This window comes from Megachile rotundata, chromosome 9 (genome assembly GCF_050947335.1).
Source record: "Megachile rotundata isolate GNS110a chromosome 9, iyMegRotu1, whole genome shotgun sequence".
Classification (NCBI taxonomy): domain Eukaryota; kingdom Metazoa; phylum Arthropoda; class Insecta; order Hymenoptera; family Megachilidae; genus Megachile; species Megachile rotundata.
In genome coordinates this window covers 12,904,362-12,920,461 of record NC_134991.1, presented here as the reverse complement: position 1 = coordinate 12,920,461, position 16,100 = coordinate 12,904,362, and the positions used below count along the sequence as shown (strand labels likewise).

The following is a 16,100-nucleotide window of genomic DNA, read 5'->3' as shown; positions in this document are numbered from 1 at the left end:
TCCTCTGACATCGGCAACTTTGTGAACCATCCATGGAAAATTAACCAGTGTAAGGTAATTAGATATTCATTCGGTTATAATTAGAGAGCTGGATTAAGATCACGGTGAAATCGGCAAGATTTTTTATGAATAGCTCCGCTTTAAAATGCGGTTCCCAGGAATTACACCAATTCATGAGAACTTCCAGTTACTATTGCGTTTTCTTGGGACAATGGAAGCGTGCCGGGAAACTTTACCCCGGGGAAATAATACGGCACTCTGCGTTTCGCGTGACGATCGGAAACCGCGATTGAAAAATTCCGTTCAGTGTGAAATAAAACTCGAAGATCCGTGCGTTGCTGATCTTCCGGATCTTTGATGACTATAAGAAGAGTACAAAAATGTTCAAAGAAATTTGGCGAATTGCACCTCAGACTGCGAATCGCAAGAAACTTAACTGTGTTTAATTGGATCGTTTGAAATTAGAGCACGGTGAATTGAATTGTTTAGAATCGGTTCGAATTCAAACGCGTATTCAATTGATTCGAATTAACGCGTGGAATCGTATCGAGTAGAATCTCGTAGCTATTAAATTACATTTACGTCGTACAAAGTTAGGCAGGTGTATAGTGTGATCCAATCAAGCCTTCTTCTCGAGTTAAACTACTAATAATTTAATAAACAACGAATTCAAGTTCTCACGCGGAAACTCTAACAACGTTCTAACCGAAGATAAAGTACGCGAACTCTCGGGCAAACTGATATAATCAATCAAACGGGACATCGTCAAACAACGTCGTTTCCTGTCACCTTAACCCCTTCTCGCCAATTCAAACCGAACGTCGAAAGTCACCGTAAACATTTGGCCAATTGACCCGCAATTGCTTTCTCGTTTAACCGGAAACGAACGTTTCCTCTCCATCGTACGGTCAATTACTTATCTTCAGGGACTAACTTCCAGCGAAATAAGCAAAACAGTTGTCTCGAGGAACTCTAGGCTCGTTTACGCGCGATTTTTCACACCGTTGAACTGGCTCGTGGCCAAAATTGTAACACCGTTTCACGAACGATTAGTCAGAATCTTTCCGGCGTTCCGCCGAATCATTGCGGCCGAATATTTCCAGACCAACATGGAACAACTCGATTCTCGCGCAATTATCGGCTCGATTCGTTCCCAATTGCTCTTCGATCCACGCAAACGCTCTACAAGGTGCCAATTTTCCCGCGCAAAATTTTCATCACAAATTACTTTCAAGCTATTTCGATATTAACACATTTTTCCTCCTACATCATATTTTTCGGAAAGAATTAAATTTTCTTAGTGCAGTTCATTCACTGATTAACATAGTACATGATTCGATTGCTACAATTTGGAATAAATATTTTTTAACTAAATCTGTAGCATTCTACATATGATGTATGATATATGACATATGATATATGATGCACATATGTATATGATGTATAATATATGACGTACATATGACGTATGATATATGATGCACAGATGTATATGATGTATAATATATGATGTACATATGATGAATGATATGTGATGCACATATGTATATGATGTATAATATATGACGTACATATGATGTACGATATATGATGCACATATGTATATGATGTATAATATATGACGTACATATGATGTACGATATATGATGCACATATGTATATGATGTATAATATATGACATACATATGATGTACGATATATGATGCACATATGTATATGACGTATGATATATGACGTACATATGATGCACATATGTATATGACGTATGATATATGATGTGCATATGATGTATGGTATATGACGTACATATGATGTATAATATATGATGCACATATGTGTATGATGTATGATATGTGATGTACATATGATGTATGATATATGATGCACATATGTACATGATGTATAATATATGATGTACATATGATGTGTAATATATGATGCACATATGTATATGATGTATGATATATGATGTACATATGATGTGTAATATATGATGCACATATGTATATGACGTATGATATATGACGTACATATGATGCACATATGTATATGACGTATGATATATGATGTGCATATGATGTATGGTATATGACGTACATATGATGTATAATATATGCTGCACATATGTATATGACGTATGATATATGATGTACATATGCTGTATAATATATGATGCACACATGTATATTATGCATAAAATATGATGTACATATATGTCTAAACATAATGAAAAAGAGCAACAGAGAAATCTTGAAAGAATCCAAACTTTTCAACTAAAATGTTTTGAAGATAGCAACAGTAAAAGTACCTTCAATTACATTTCTATAAATGAGTAATAAAATGTCCCAAAATTTCGATTTAAAATTAAAATAACGTTAGAAGCAATTACATAATAGAATTTGCAGGACCTGCAGAGGAACTGAAATCGTTGTGGACCATAGAAACTTGGAAGTTTCGTGGGCTATTAGAGCCAACGGTCCCACGAAGAGCTTCACACCTTGTACATGCCAGATTCGCGGCCCCTTTGTTCGCGAAAATTGGATCCCCGATGCCAACCTTTGCGTCCTGACGTTGCACGACGAGCAAAAAGCCGTCGAGTGCGGTAACTTTTGTTCGCCAACTCTCTCGTTCAGCGAAAACGAGATTTCGGCTCGTCGATTATCTTCCATCGATCAGTTTTGCTGCTACTGGACTTCCTATTCGCAGTCTGTTCCGACTTTGCGCGTTTTTTTACGGACAATGCTTTTTTGTTTCTATTCAGTCTGAAAGCCTTAACTTGTTTCTGTTCGTTCGACAAATAGGAACATAGCGTTCTTTGGTCATTTTTTAGTAGTAATTTGAGCAAAATAATTAACTCGTAAATTGTTTATGTGTTAAGCTACTTACTTTTATACATTTATCATCTGCAAAGTAAATCATTGAGGATTTATTTGCAAACCTTGATGCAACCTCTCTATAATCTTTCTTCTAAAATGCAACACAAGAAATGCGACGGATTTACGTTAAAATTGCCGCAAGCTGTGTTCCAAATCTTCTTAGCTTCCCTTTTGAGATTTCCTGAGTCTTTTTCGTAGAGGACGCAGAAACATCGGCTTTTAATTACGAAATTGAGTGGTGCAGGATTTTTTTTGTCACGAAAGTCTTAACTTTTTTTCGCGCAAACGAGACGGGTAGTTTCGGTACGTCAGAAGAAGTTGGTCGCGATGGCAAAGCTGATTTATCGTGTTCAACGGCGTGAACGACGCGAGCTGTAAGCTGCTTTGCCAGCCAGCAGAGTTTCGATAGACCCACTCGTAATTCCCTGGGGAATCATTATCGATGTGCAGAATGGTAGTGGTGGCGTTGGTCGATATTCCGTCGGGGCGTTTTCTGCATATCTGGCTGGCTAATGGCGGAAATATGCGACCAAACGAGCTAACACAAACGGACCACGCGATCACGACTTAACTCCTTGTTCCGTCAACCTAATTACGAGTTCTCCAATGAACATTCTTGCTCGAATCACCGACCGTTCTTGCTTTCTGATCGGTACTTCGGATTCCTCTTCCTCCATCTGTTCGTGATGTGACCAAACGATCGAATAATTCAATTTCGAGCGATCAAACTGACGGATCAAATACCTTTCACGCTTCTAAGACCTTTTAATTGTAGACTTTTCTTTGTTCGAAAATTAAGGTTACTTAGGGGTTCGATCTTTAATTTTCAGTGGGTACATACACTAATATTTTTCTGTTGTTTAACTCATGGTAATTCGATGCGTGGTAATTCTACGCGTGGTAATCTCTGCGCGGGGTAGTTCTACGCGTGGTAATCTCTGTGCATGGTAATTCTACGCGTGGTAGTTCTACGCGTGGTAATCCCTGTGCATGGCAATTCTACGCGTGGTAATCCCTGCGCGTGGTAGTTCTACGCGTGGTAATCCCTACGCGTGGTAGTTCTACGCGTGGTAATCCCTGCGCGTGGTAGTTCTACGCGTGGTAGTTTTACGCATGGTAATTCTACGCGTGGTAGTTTTACGCGTGGTAATTCTACGCGTGGTAATCTCTGCGCGTGGTAATCTCTGTGCATGGTAATTCTACGCGTGGTAGTTCTCGTAACGCACGTTCATTCATAATGTCGTGACGCACTCGAGACGCACGTTCATTTATAATACCGTGAGACACTCGTGACGCACTCGCGACGCACTCGTGATGCACGTTACAGTTCAGAATAAAATTCATAATTGCAGCACTGCTATTTTGTACTAAGATAATGTGTAGATAATTAGTATAAGATTTATTCAAAGTATAGCTGATATTTCAATTTTTTTTATTTGTGAAAATGCAGCAATAATTGACGCATAATGAGGACAAACAATAATAAGGAAACAATAGGTGCAGACATTAAATAATTTGTCCTAGTAGTTAAATATAAAATTCCGTTTAATTTAATGTACTTTGAAAGAAATATATCCATCTGGCTAACAGATGGATAAGTCCAAAGTAAATAGTGAATCGACAAACATCGATTGATTAAAATTTTAATACCCCGATAAAATAGAGCTCAATGATAAGAAACAGCACTATCTGTTATCGCTATGAAACATGTCCGAATACGCAGCGATAAAGTAGCAAAAATCCAAAAAAGTTTTTAATCAAGTTTTAAGAGTCCGGAAGGAAGTTTTTAAAATATCCCCGAACACGATCAGATTCAATATTCCGTTCGACGTCTGTTCACCAACGATAAATAACTTGGCCCGAATCAGAAGTTAAACGAATTTCGGACTCTCCTGAACGAACGACATTCGTTCACGTGCTGTCGCGCCGATTCGAGGATGAAACTGGGAACGACGTGCGCCATCACACACACACAAATTGCACGGTATAAACTCGCAATAACTCGCACCTGTTCGCGTACACCCAGACGCATTCGCACTGTAATAGCCGCAGAAATAGTTATGAGTTTTATGGGACGCAGCTTTTTTCACCGTGCGTGAAAACTCGTTTCACTTTCTCGTCTGCACCTGCGTTATCAATTTTATAACGTTTATCTTCGGAAAAATTCCACCGCGATATAAAACACTAGCAATTCCTCGCAGTAATTTCTCGCGTCGATAATATTTTCGTCAAGGAACAATATAAGTAATACAATCTTACACTAAGTTTACGCAGTGTCATTCGTTGAAAGTTTTCGGATATAAAGATTTAACGTTGACGGAACTGGGAAGACAATGGGGTAGTCTTAATAACTTCCGGAGGTTATTGCACTGGAAGTTTGCTCCATATCTTGCCGGGGGTAACAGAGGACACGTACTTTGACCCGGTTAAAGCGAGTTGGCTGAGGGACTGTACTTGTACTGTGGCGGTACAATGCTAGTAGCAGTAGTTAAATTTTTGCGTTTCTTTGTCGGTTGTAATGCACAAAATCAATCATTTTTATGTCTTATTTAGAGGAACAATATCAAACTACAAGTTTGATGAACGTTTTCAAAAATGGTCCTAAGCATGCTGACATATACAAACTTATGGATTGAAGCTGATCAAAAATGAATCACATGTTCTTATATCTTATTCAGAGGCTACGAACAATATCCAACTACAAGTTATGAACAACGTCTTCAAAGATGATCTTAAGCATGCTAACATATACAAACATATCGATAAAGCTGTTCAAAAATGAATCACATGCTCTTATATCTTATTCAGAGGCGAGGAGCAATGTCCAACTACAAGTTTGATGAACAACGTCTTCAAAGATGGTCTTAAGCATGTTAACATATAAAAACATATCGACGAAGCTATTCAAAAATCAATCACATGTTCTTATATCTTATTCAGAGGCTACGAACAATGTCCAACTACAAGTTTGATGAACAACGTCTTCAAAGATGATCTTAAGCATGCTATGTACAAACGTATACATGAACATGGCACCTCTTGAGCATGAGGAAAAAGGGTCTAAGAACTAGTCCTAAAATGCTTCATTAGGAACACCTAAAAAAAATTAGTTCACTTCTAAAAAAATACAGGGTGTTCGTCTAGTGATGGGTATAAGCGAACGGTTCATCAAGGGCGCTGAGCAAATTGACACTGAACAACTTGCCAGTTTTATTAAACTAAAGTGCCCAAACTTTCAACGCTAGATCTGTTAATGTTGCTTGGTACAAAACAAAGAAGGCAAAAATTCGACTACCTAGTCCTAAAATGTTTCATTAGGAACAACTAAAAAAAAATCAGTACACTTCTAAAAGAATACAGGGTGTTCGTCTAGTGATGGGTATAACCTAACGATTCATCAAGGGTTGATAACTGGAGTGATATTGAACAACTTGCGAGTTTTATTAAACTAAAGTGCCCAAACTCTAGTTTAATAAAACTAAACTTCCCATAATAGTCAGAAAAATCTTTCTATGCTGTCGTTAGAAAAGGAAGGTAAAGAACGAAGTCATATTCTTTCAACGACAGACCTGTTAATGCTGCTTGGTACAAAATAAAGAAGGCAAAAATTCAACTACCTAGGAAGACTAGTACCTTGTACTACTACCTCGTATTAGTACCTCGTACTAGAACCTTGTACCAACACAGACGTAGACAATACCTTACAGTCAACGAAGAGCAAATTACCAAAAAGAAATTTTCAAAGCACTCACCCCGTCCGGATGATATTTCGGCGCTCCGCTGGGCGTCGTATTCGAACCACAGAACTCGGTGAGCACATCCTGTAGCTTTCGCGTGGAATCTGAAACAATGAAGTTGGAAAGTGACTAGAGAGCACAGGCACGCAATGACAGCTTCCCGTTTACCGTCGCAGAGAACGCAATTTCGTGAAAAACCTCGGGATTGTTTCGGTAAACGTTCCGCTTCTCCGTCGAATAAAAGGTGTTGCCACGGAATTGTTCGAGTTCGGGTTGTAATTGGAATGCACGCTGGGGAGCTGGAATTCCGCACGGAAAGTAACGCCAACGTTTTTCCACAACTTTCGCTGCCGGAAAAGAACCTATTACTCGTTTTATGGTACGGTCTACTACCGTCGCTACTATTTAAATTTGTAACTTTAGGAATTTGAGGATTCAGCAATTTTTTTTGATGAGGATATTTTAGGAGGATATTGTTTAGAAAATTTGACTCGATCAAAATGACTGAGATTTCCAGATTGAAAACGTTAATCAAGTTCGTAGGAGTGATCCATCATCTTTCTCGTCAATAGTCTTGAAAATAGTCGCCGGCCGAAAATATCCGTTAAGTGCATTATGACGTCGACGCTGGTAGATTAGGCCAATGGTCTCCTATTATTAGTCAATTTATCGACGTTGTTTCCTCTCCAAACAACTGAATCCCGGATCGATTGTCTCCTATCTCGTTCGCTCTCGTTTCTCTTCCTCTTCTTCTTCTGGCAATTTCCTTCCTCAGAGACGATCCGGCAATAAATCGTGCACCTTCTTTTTTTCTTTTTCGTACGTCAGTTTCAAACTGCCACACGAATTGAGTAATACCACCGTGATATCGCTTTAATTAACGCCTCTAGTGATATCCCGAATTATTGGCGATACCGACATGCTGTGTTTTACGGGTAAAGACGAATTCTCCTATCTGAGGATTATCGTTGATGAAATGGAGGGTTTACGAAACACCGACCACGAAGACGTGACGATTTTGCTGCTCTCGAGATCACGGATTATCGACTCTCAATTTTTTCTATCATTTTCGACCTTTCAGAAATGGAACGATCGCTGCGAATTTACACTCGGAATTGTCTTGGGTTTCGAGGAAATTGCAGAGGGTAAATTGTTGAGTAGAGGTAATTTGAAAGGTAATTCGACGCGTGGTAATTCTACTCGAGGTAATTCTACGCGTGGTAATTCTACGCGTGGTAATATCTGCGCGTGGTAATTCTACGCATGGTAGTTCCACGCGTGGTAATTCTACGCATGGTAATTCTACGCGTGGTAATTCTACTCGTGGTAATTCTACGCGTGGTAATTCTACGCGTGGTAATTCTACGCGTGGTAATTCTACGCGTGGTAATTCTACGCATGGTAATTCTACGCGTGGTAATTCTACGCGTAGTAATTCTGCGCGTGGTAATTCTACGCGTGGTAATCTCTGCGCGTGGTAATTCTATGCGTGGTAATTCCACGCGTGGTAATTCTACGCATGGTAATTCTACGCGTGGTAATTCTACGCGTAGTAATTCTGCGCGTGGTAATTCTACGCGTGGTAATTTCTGCGCGTGGTAATTCTACGCGTGGTAATTCTGCGCGTGGTAATTCTACGCGTGGTAATCTCTGCGTATGGTAATTCTACGCGTGGTAATTCTACGCGTGGTAATTCTACGCGTGGTAATTCTGCGCGTGGTAATTCTACGCGTGGTAATCTCTGCGCGTGGTAATTCTACGCGTGGTAATTCTGCGCGTGGTAATTCTACGCGTGGTAATCTCTACGCGTAGTAGTTCTACGCGTGGTAATTCTACGCGTGGTAATCCCTGCGCGTGGTAATTCTACGCGTGGTAATCCTTGCGCGTAGTAGTTCTACGCGTGGTAATTCTACGCGTGGTAATCCCTGCGCGTGGTAATTCTACGCGTGGTAATCCCTGCGCGTAGTAGTTCTACGCGTGGTAATTCTGCGCGTGGTAATTCTACGCGTGGTAGTTCGTGGTAGCACGTGACGATTCTCCTGCTCTCGAGATCACGGATTATCGACTCTCAATTTTTTCTATCATTCTCAACCTTACAGAAATAGAACGATTCTGATCGCTGCGAATTTACACTCGGAATTGTCTTGGATTTCGAGGAAATTGCAAAGGGTATATTGTTGAATACAGATTTTGTGTGGTTGCAAGTTTTAAAACAGAATTATGATTAAGGTAGTCAAATTTTGGATTATGGTATTCAAGGGTGGATTTTTCCATGGAACCCCTCTTAATGAGAGATCAATGAGGGATCAGAAAGCTAAGTAATCACGTAATCAATGTATAATTAATTTCGTCGAATCTATTGGACCTTGCAGTAGAACGAGTACAGCTATAGTCAGACACAGTTTAATGCATTCTACTTAAAGGCGGTTCGGAGGCATCGATAGATTTATGGTTAGGTATCGAAGGAAAGTCTCTGTCGTCGGTATTAACGAAGTGGCGATGCGGGTAATATATATACGTGCACGGAATTACGTAATGGAAGGACATTTTCGAAATTTCGTGGTTTATACGAGATACAGTCACGCGTTTGCGACCAGAATAAATCTGCCCTCTCTCTCTGGAACGACACAACGACGTCACTCGAATTTACATAACTCCATAAACAATGAGCACGCCGTTTCATGGCTTTCCACCGAGATCTCTATCCTATTAGTCACGGGGGTGTATTAAAATCGTGGAAAAAAGTACAAGACTTTCGAATACACTGTCTCGTTATCCGACGGTGTTATGCAACGGTGTCTTCGAATCGATTCGAGTATCGGGATCATTAATTAAGTCCGGTAAACCTTATTGTCCGTAACGGTGATAAACGAGGTACCTAGTAATTAGGAGGATTCTGCTGCTATTAATTTTCTTTCGTATTTCGTACAAATTACGTCATCGAGTTCATTTTTGTCAAGAAGCAAACACCATTTTGCGAACTTTGGTAATTTAGGGATTGCAGTCAGGTACCCCCATCACTTTTATTTCCCACAGTAAAAAATATATTTCGTACCAGAAAAAAAGGCACCACAAAGGGTTAACATTTTCTAGGTTAAAGACGCTATATCGAATCATCGATGTCCGATAGTTTATCTCTTTCGGGCGCTTGTTCCCGATCGACTTTCATTGAAAGCCAACACTATGGAAGTTACAATGGCCGGTGGTTCACTTTTTACTTACAAGCTGCCAAGTCCTGGAGCTGTTGAAATTCCGCCGGTGAGAGCTTATCCCAGTGAAAGGCCATCCTTACTTCTGGTTTCTATCTCCCGCAGGACGAACGCCCAGTTGTTGAACGCTGAAAGTCGTCACCTGTGGACAGAAGGATTTCGTGTCAGAAAAAGCTTTTCTTATCTAGGGAAATGTTTCGGGTCTCGTCAAAATTTAGAGGACAAAAATGAGAGCAAACTTTTCTGGTTAAAGTTTACAATGTCTCGTTGCGAGGATATGAGAGGTTGTAAAGGTAGGGTCACTTCATGAAGCACTTCATTCTTGGGATTTTTTATGTGGACTGATAAATGTGTGTATTAGTATGACGTAGTACGTATGTTACATATGTGGATTATGCTACATGTGTTACGTATGTATGCAATGCCACATATGATACATATGTATACTTTGCTACATATGTTACATATGTGTACAATGCCACATATGCTACATATGTATACAATGCCACATATGCTACATATGTCTACAATGTCACATATGCTACATATGTATACTTTGCTACATATGCTACATATGTATGCAATGCAACATATGCTACATATGTCTACAATGTCACATATGCTACATATGTATACTTTGCTACATATGCTACATATGTATGCAATGCCACATATGCTACATATGTATACAATGCCACATATGTTACATATATATACTATGTTACATATGTTACATATATATACTATGTTACATATGCTACATCTGTATACAATGCCACATATGTTACATATGTATACAATGCCACATATGCTACATATGTATTCTTTGCTACATATGCTACATATTTATACTATACATATACTACATACGCTACATACGCTACATATGTATATACATCGTAAATATGCTAGTTAAACATATATATCTGAGTTCATTATACATACTTAAAATTTTACAGTACAAAAGATACATTTAATTTTTATTTTTTCACCCTTGTATTAATTTTCATGTTCTCCACGAAACGAAATTTTCAAGTTGAGCCCAAAGTATTCATTGATAAAATAAAATTTGTGTATCTTTGAAACAAAAAGATACACGTGTGCCTTATGAAAAAAGCAAGCGTATCTTTAAAAGAGTCAGACTTCTGAATGTAAAGTATTCTATAAACCGAGAAAACTTGTAGTTCGTGGAACAACTCTCTAGCTCGTATCTCCACGAGTGTTTCGCCATTTCCTCTTTGACACCCAACGATCGTGCTGCATATTTCATCAGCAGCCACCTCTTTTCTCTCTTTTTCGCTCGATTTGAGAAACTTCGTGAGGTCCTTCTCCTGGAAAGGGATCCCTAGTTTCCGTCACGGTCTTCAGAGATCATCCAAAGAGATTCGCTCCATTTGATAGAAAATATCGCGAACGCGAGATTTTTCATGCGAAGGCGAAACGGATATCTCGTTGACGGAGATCTCTCGCGGGCTGACGAGTCTTGAATTTACCGAATCCAAAGCGCCGAAAATAAAGGTCGTGGAAATGGCTGAATGAAAAAAACCAGACGCGAAGTCTGTTTCGACGAATGTTTTTGAAAGATTTATTCACTGAACGATTTCGTTTGATCTGAAACGCGTGGATTATTGGATTTCATTGCGGGGAAAAAGCGAGAGCTGGCGCAGGGACGTAACTTTTGGGAATGGAGAGGATTTTTGGTTTGAGAGATGTCAAGGTTATTTTCACGTTTCTAAAGATTGCGTACTTTCTTTTTAGATATTTAATATTTTATTTGCACTGAATTTTGTAAGCCTCAGTTCTCAGATTTTTTATGTATAATATTGATAATAATCAATTTTCAAATGTACAAAGTTTCCATTTTTAAGTTTTCAAAATTCTGAAGTTTGCAGACATCTACATACTTATCTATAAATTTTCTGTGTTACCATATTCCAAATTCTCATATGAACAAATCTTCACATCTCCAACTCTCACATGTCCACATCCTTACATCCAAAACTCTCAAATGTCCAAATCTATACATCCTTAATTCTCAAATCACCACATCTCCATATCCCAAATTCTCACATGTCCACATCTCCATATCCCCAATTCTCACATGTCCACATCTTCACATCCCAAACTCTCAAATGTCCAAATCTCTACTTCCTGAATTCTCAAATCACCACATTCCCATAACCCCAATTCTCACATGTCCACATTTCTATATCCCCAATTCTCACATGTCCACATCTCCATATCCCCAATTCTCACATGTCCACATCTCTACATCCCCAATTCTCACATGTCCACATCTCCACATCTGTTTCAACAGTACCCATACACACGTGATCATTCCCTAAAATAATTCCGCGAAAGAAAATTTTAACATATCTTTCCAACTAAAATTTTCGTGGGAGTCCATATTTTCGTAATGTAGAAATACTGTTGCAGCGTACAAGTAAGTTCTTGTAGACGTACAATTTTGAACTCGCTAAAGCGATTAAACCCCTGAAGCAGTAAATAGTATGTTCCAACATAGTTCATAAAATCCGCACAAAATACGATGTAGCTAGTTAACGAACACTTCGTAGCTTTCCATTAAAATCTCCTAATAAATTTTGAAACACGAGGAGATACTTAACTACGAAAAAATTAGACGCTGTAAATTTCGATCGAACATGACTGTAAAATTTCCCGAGTACTTTAATTAGAAACCCGATGTAATTTACTCCGGGCAATCAAAAGTATTTCACTTTTAAAACGGGAGAAAATTTTATCCGCTGCATTCATCTTCGTTAGGAAGTTCATTACAGGGTTCATAAATTTCCTCGATCGATATTAGTTTGCCGAATTTTCGTGATGTTTAAAAAATGTTATACTAGAGTGCATAATTCCATGCATGTCATTAAACGGGTAATCCGACGAGATTGCTTGTCGAGCGCAAACAATTAATCAGCAAACATCGTCATTCGCTCGGTAAATGATTTATCAAGAGGACTTTGGGTGCAGGGATGTAACTAGCATTTTTTGTGGGAGATAACTTAGGTAACAGTGTTGTGGAAATTGGGGATTTGAGAATTGGGGATGTATAGATTTGGACATTTGAGAAGTGGGGTTATGAAGATGGAGGGATTTGCAGATTTGGGGATTTGAGAGTTTGGGATGTGGAGATGTGGACATGTGAGAATTTGGGATGTAGAGATGTGGACGTGTGAGAATTGGGGTTAGGGGGATGTGGACATGTGAGAATTGGGGTTAGGGGGATGTGGTGATTTGAGAATTGGGGATATGGAGATTTGGACATTTGAGAGTTTAAGATGTGGAGATGTGAACGTGTGAGAATTTGGGATGTGGAGATATGGATATGTGAGAATTGGGGATATGGAGATGTGGACATGTGAGAATTGGAGATATGGAGATGTGGTGATTTGAGAATTGGGGATGTGGAGATTTGGACATTTGAGAGTTTAAGATGTGGAGATGTGGACATGTGAGAATTTGGGATGTGGAGATGTGGACATATGAGAATTTGGGATGTGGAGATGTGGACATGTGAGAATTGGAGATATGGAGATGTGGTGATTTGAGAATTGGGGATATGGAGATTTGAAGATTTGAGAATTTAAGATGTGGAGATGTGGACATGTGAGAATTTGGGATGTGGAGATGTGGACATGTGAGAATTGGAGATATGGAGATGTGGTGATTTGAGAATTGGGGATATGGAGATTTGAAGATTTGAGAGTTTAAGATGTGGAGATGTGGACATGTGAGAATTTGGGATGTGGAGATGTGGACATATGAGAATTTGGGATGTGGAGATGTGGACATGTGAGAATTGGGGTTATGGGGATGTGGACATGTGAGAATTAGGGTTATGGGCATGTGGTGATTTGAGAATTGGGAATGTGGAGATTTGGATATTTGAGAGTTTAGGATGCAGACATATGGACATGTGAGAATTGGGGATATGGAGATGTGGACATGTGAGAATTGTGGATATGGACATGTGAGAACTGGGGTTATAGAGATGCGGTGACTTGAGAATTAAAAATGTGGAGATTTGGACATTTCAGAGTTTTCGATGTAGATATGTGGACATGTGAGAATTAGAGATATGTATATGCAAACAAATAACTGATGATATCACATCATTTATGATAGTGAAAACAACTATATGCAATAACTACATAACAATACAAGTTTCCCCAAAAATCTCAAGTTCCCAAAATGAAAGCAAAATGTGTAGACAAGAATGATCCGATATCGGAAGCAACAACGAGGTTAAACGCTGCTAAAACTGGCAAAGTTTTTCAGGTTTCCTGCAGTAATGCTCACGAAAGTGCAATTGTATTTTCCTCGAAAACGTTAAGGAGAAGAAGAATGCTTTGGAAGTTGGAAACATTCGGTCGACACGCGGCAAGATCCGAGAAGGAAATTACAAGAGGGAAAATATTCGGAAAGTTCTCGCGTTTCGTGGGCAACGCGGAAGTTTATCAGGAGAATTCGAGGGAACGGTGATGTGGAACACGGAGCAGTTTGTTACTCTTATCGCCAACTTTTTCGCACTCGATCAAGAGACCTGTGAAATAATGTATAGTCGGCAATTTCGGCCGTGTGTCCATAAAATAATGAGCGGGGATATATTATATAAGAAACATGGCGCAGAAAAATGGTTTGAATCCATGCTCCGCGTCGATGTAGGTCAACAATGTAGATAACTCAAAGAAGATACTCTTTTACTGCAGAATTACCTGACGTTTATTAATTGCGTACAATTTTGGGGGATGAAAAATATATTTAAGTCTGAAGTTTTGAATATATTGTGTACGTAAAAAGATGCCAAGACTCATAAATTCTGTGATCGCTATATTTGTACCTGTACCTAATTGTAATTACTAACACATGTGATAATTGTGTATAAATTAATGTATCATATTAATCAATGAATATGTATTCTGAATACAGATTTTGATTCTACATTTACAACATGAATTTCAATTTTATTACAAGAACTTCGTCATCAAGTAAGTTTAACCATGTCATAATACAAAAGAAAAAGAAAGTGTGTAAAACTTTCGCAAAGACCTGTTGCAAGAAAGAGTACCCACACTCCACGTGCAAAATTCGTTAAAAAATGACAAAAACTTAGTAGAAGACAGAAATGTAAAAACTTCAAAGATAGTAATTGAAACGTAAAAAGATCATGTACATATTAAAATCGTATTTTACATCTAGCAGGCTGGGGGTATTGATCACGTCAGAAATTATCATAAGGTAATGGTTGTTCGAAGTTTCGCGGGAAACGGTATCACGTAACATTAGCATTTGGAATAAAAACTTTTTCAAATTACTCGACTCCGTCAGGGGATGAAAAAAAAGTTAAAAGTTCCAGGAAGCGAAAGAAGCATCATTGGGTTGATCTCGATTAAAAATCTTCCCATTTAATTTTACGAACCGATAACCGAGTAAAATGTGTAATTAACGAGCGACAAACGATGGATTCTTTTCATCTTGTAATTTTCACTTGTGCTTTGTAGCAGGGAGATATTGCAGTTTGGGATTTTTGAATCTAGGGAAATTTTAGGGTTTTGGAATATAGGGAATTTGGGGATTTTGGAATCTAGGAAAATTTGGGATTTTGGAATCTAAGGAATTTTGGGGTATTGGAATATGGGGAATTTGGGGATGTTGGAATTTAGGAAATTTTTGCGTTCAGGGACTCTGGAATCTAGGGAATTTTGGGGTTGTGGAATATAGGGAATTTGGGGATTTTGGAATTTTGGAAATTTTGGGGTTTAGGGATTTTGGAAACTAGGGAATTTTGGGGTATTGGAATATGGGGAATTTGGGGATGTTGGAATCTAGGAAATTTTTGCGTTCAGGGACTCTGGAATCTAGGGAATTTTGGGGTTGTGGAATATAGGGAATTTGGGGATTTTGGAATTTTGGAAATTTTGGGGTATTGGAATATGGGGAATTTGGGGATGTTGGAATCTAGGAAATTTTTGCGTTCAGGGACTCTGGAATCTAGGGAATTTTGGGGTTGTGGAATATAGGGAATTTGGGGATGTTGGAATCTAGGAAATTTTTGCGTTCAGGGACTCTGGAATCTAGGGAATTTTGGGGTTGTGGAATATAGGGAATTTGGGGATTTTGGAATTTTGGAAATTTTGGGGTTTAGGGATTTTGGAAACTAGGGAATTTTGGGGTATTGGAATATAGGGAATTTGGGGATTTTGGAATCTTGGAAATTTTGGGGTTCGGGGATTCTGGAATCTAGGGAAGCTTGA

The 16,100-nt window shown here is 38.8% G+C and overlaps 1 protein-coding gene across 2 annotated transcripts in view; it reads right to left on the bottom strand.

The window, feature by feature from the left end:
* Dgk (diacyl glycerol kinase 1) overlaps positions 1 to 16,100 on the bottom strand; it is a 107,485-nt gene that overhangs the window by 48,792 nt on the left and 42,593 nt on the right. For both annotated transcript variants that reach the window (XM_076535215.1, XM_003705005.3), the window contains exons 2-3: positions 9,836 to 9,964; positions 6,629 to 6,717 (exon numbers count right to left, since the gene is read on the bottom strand). In XM_076535215.1, coding sequence (XP_076391330.1) covers positions 6,629 to 6,717; positions 9,836 to 9,899 — 153 coding nt within the window. In that variant the 5' untranslated portion in view covers positions 9,900 to 9,964. The remainder of the gene's footprint in view (positions 1 to 6,628; positions 6,718 to 9,835; positions 9,965 to 16,100) is intronic.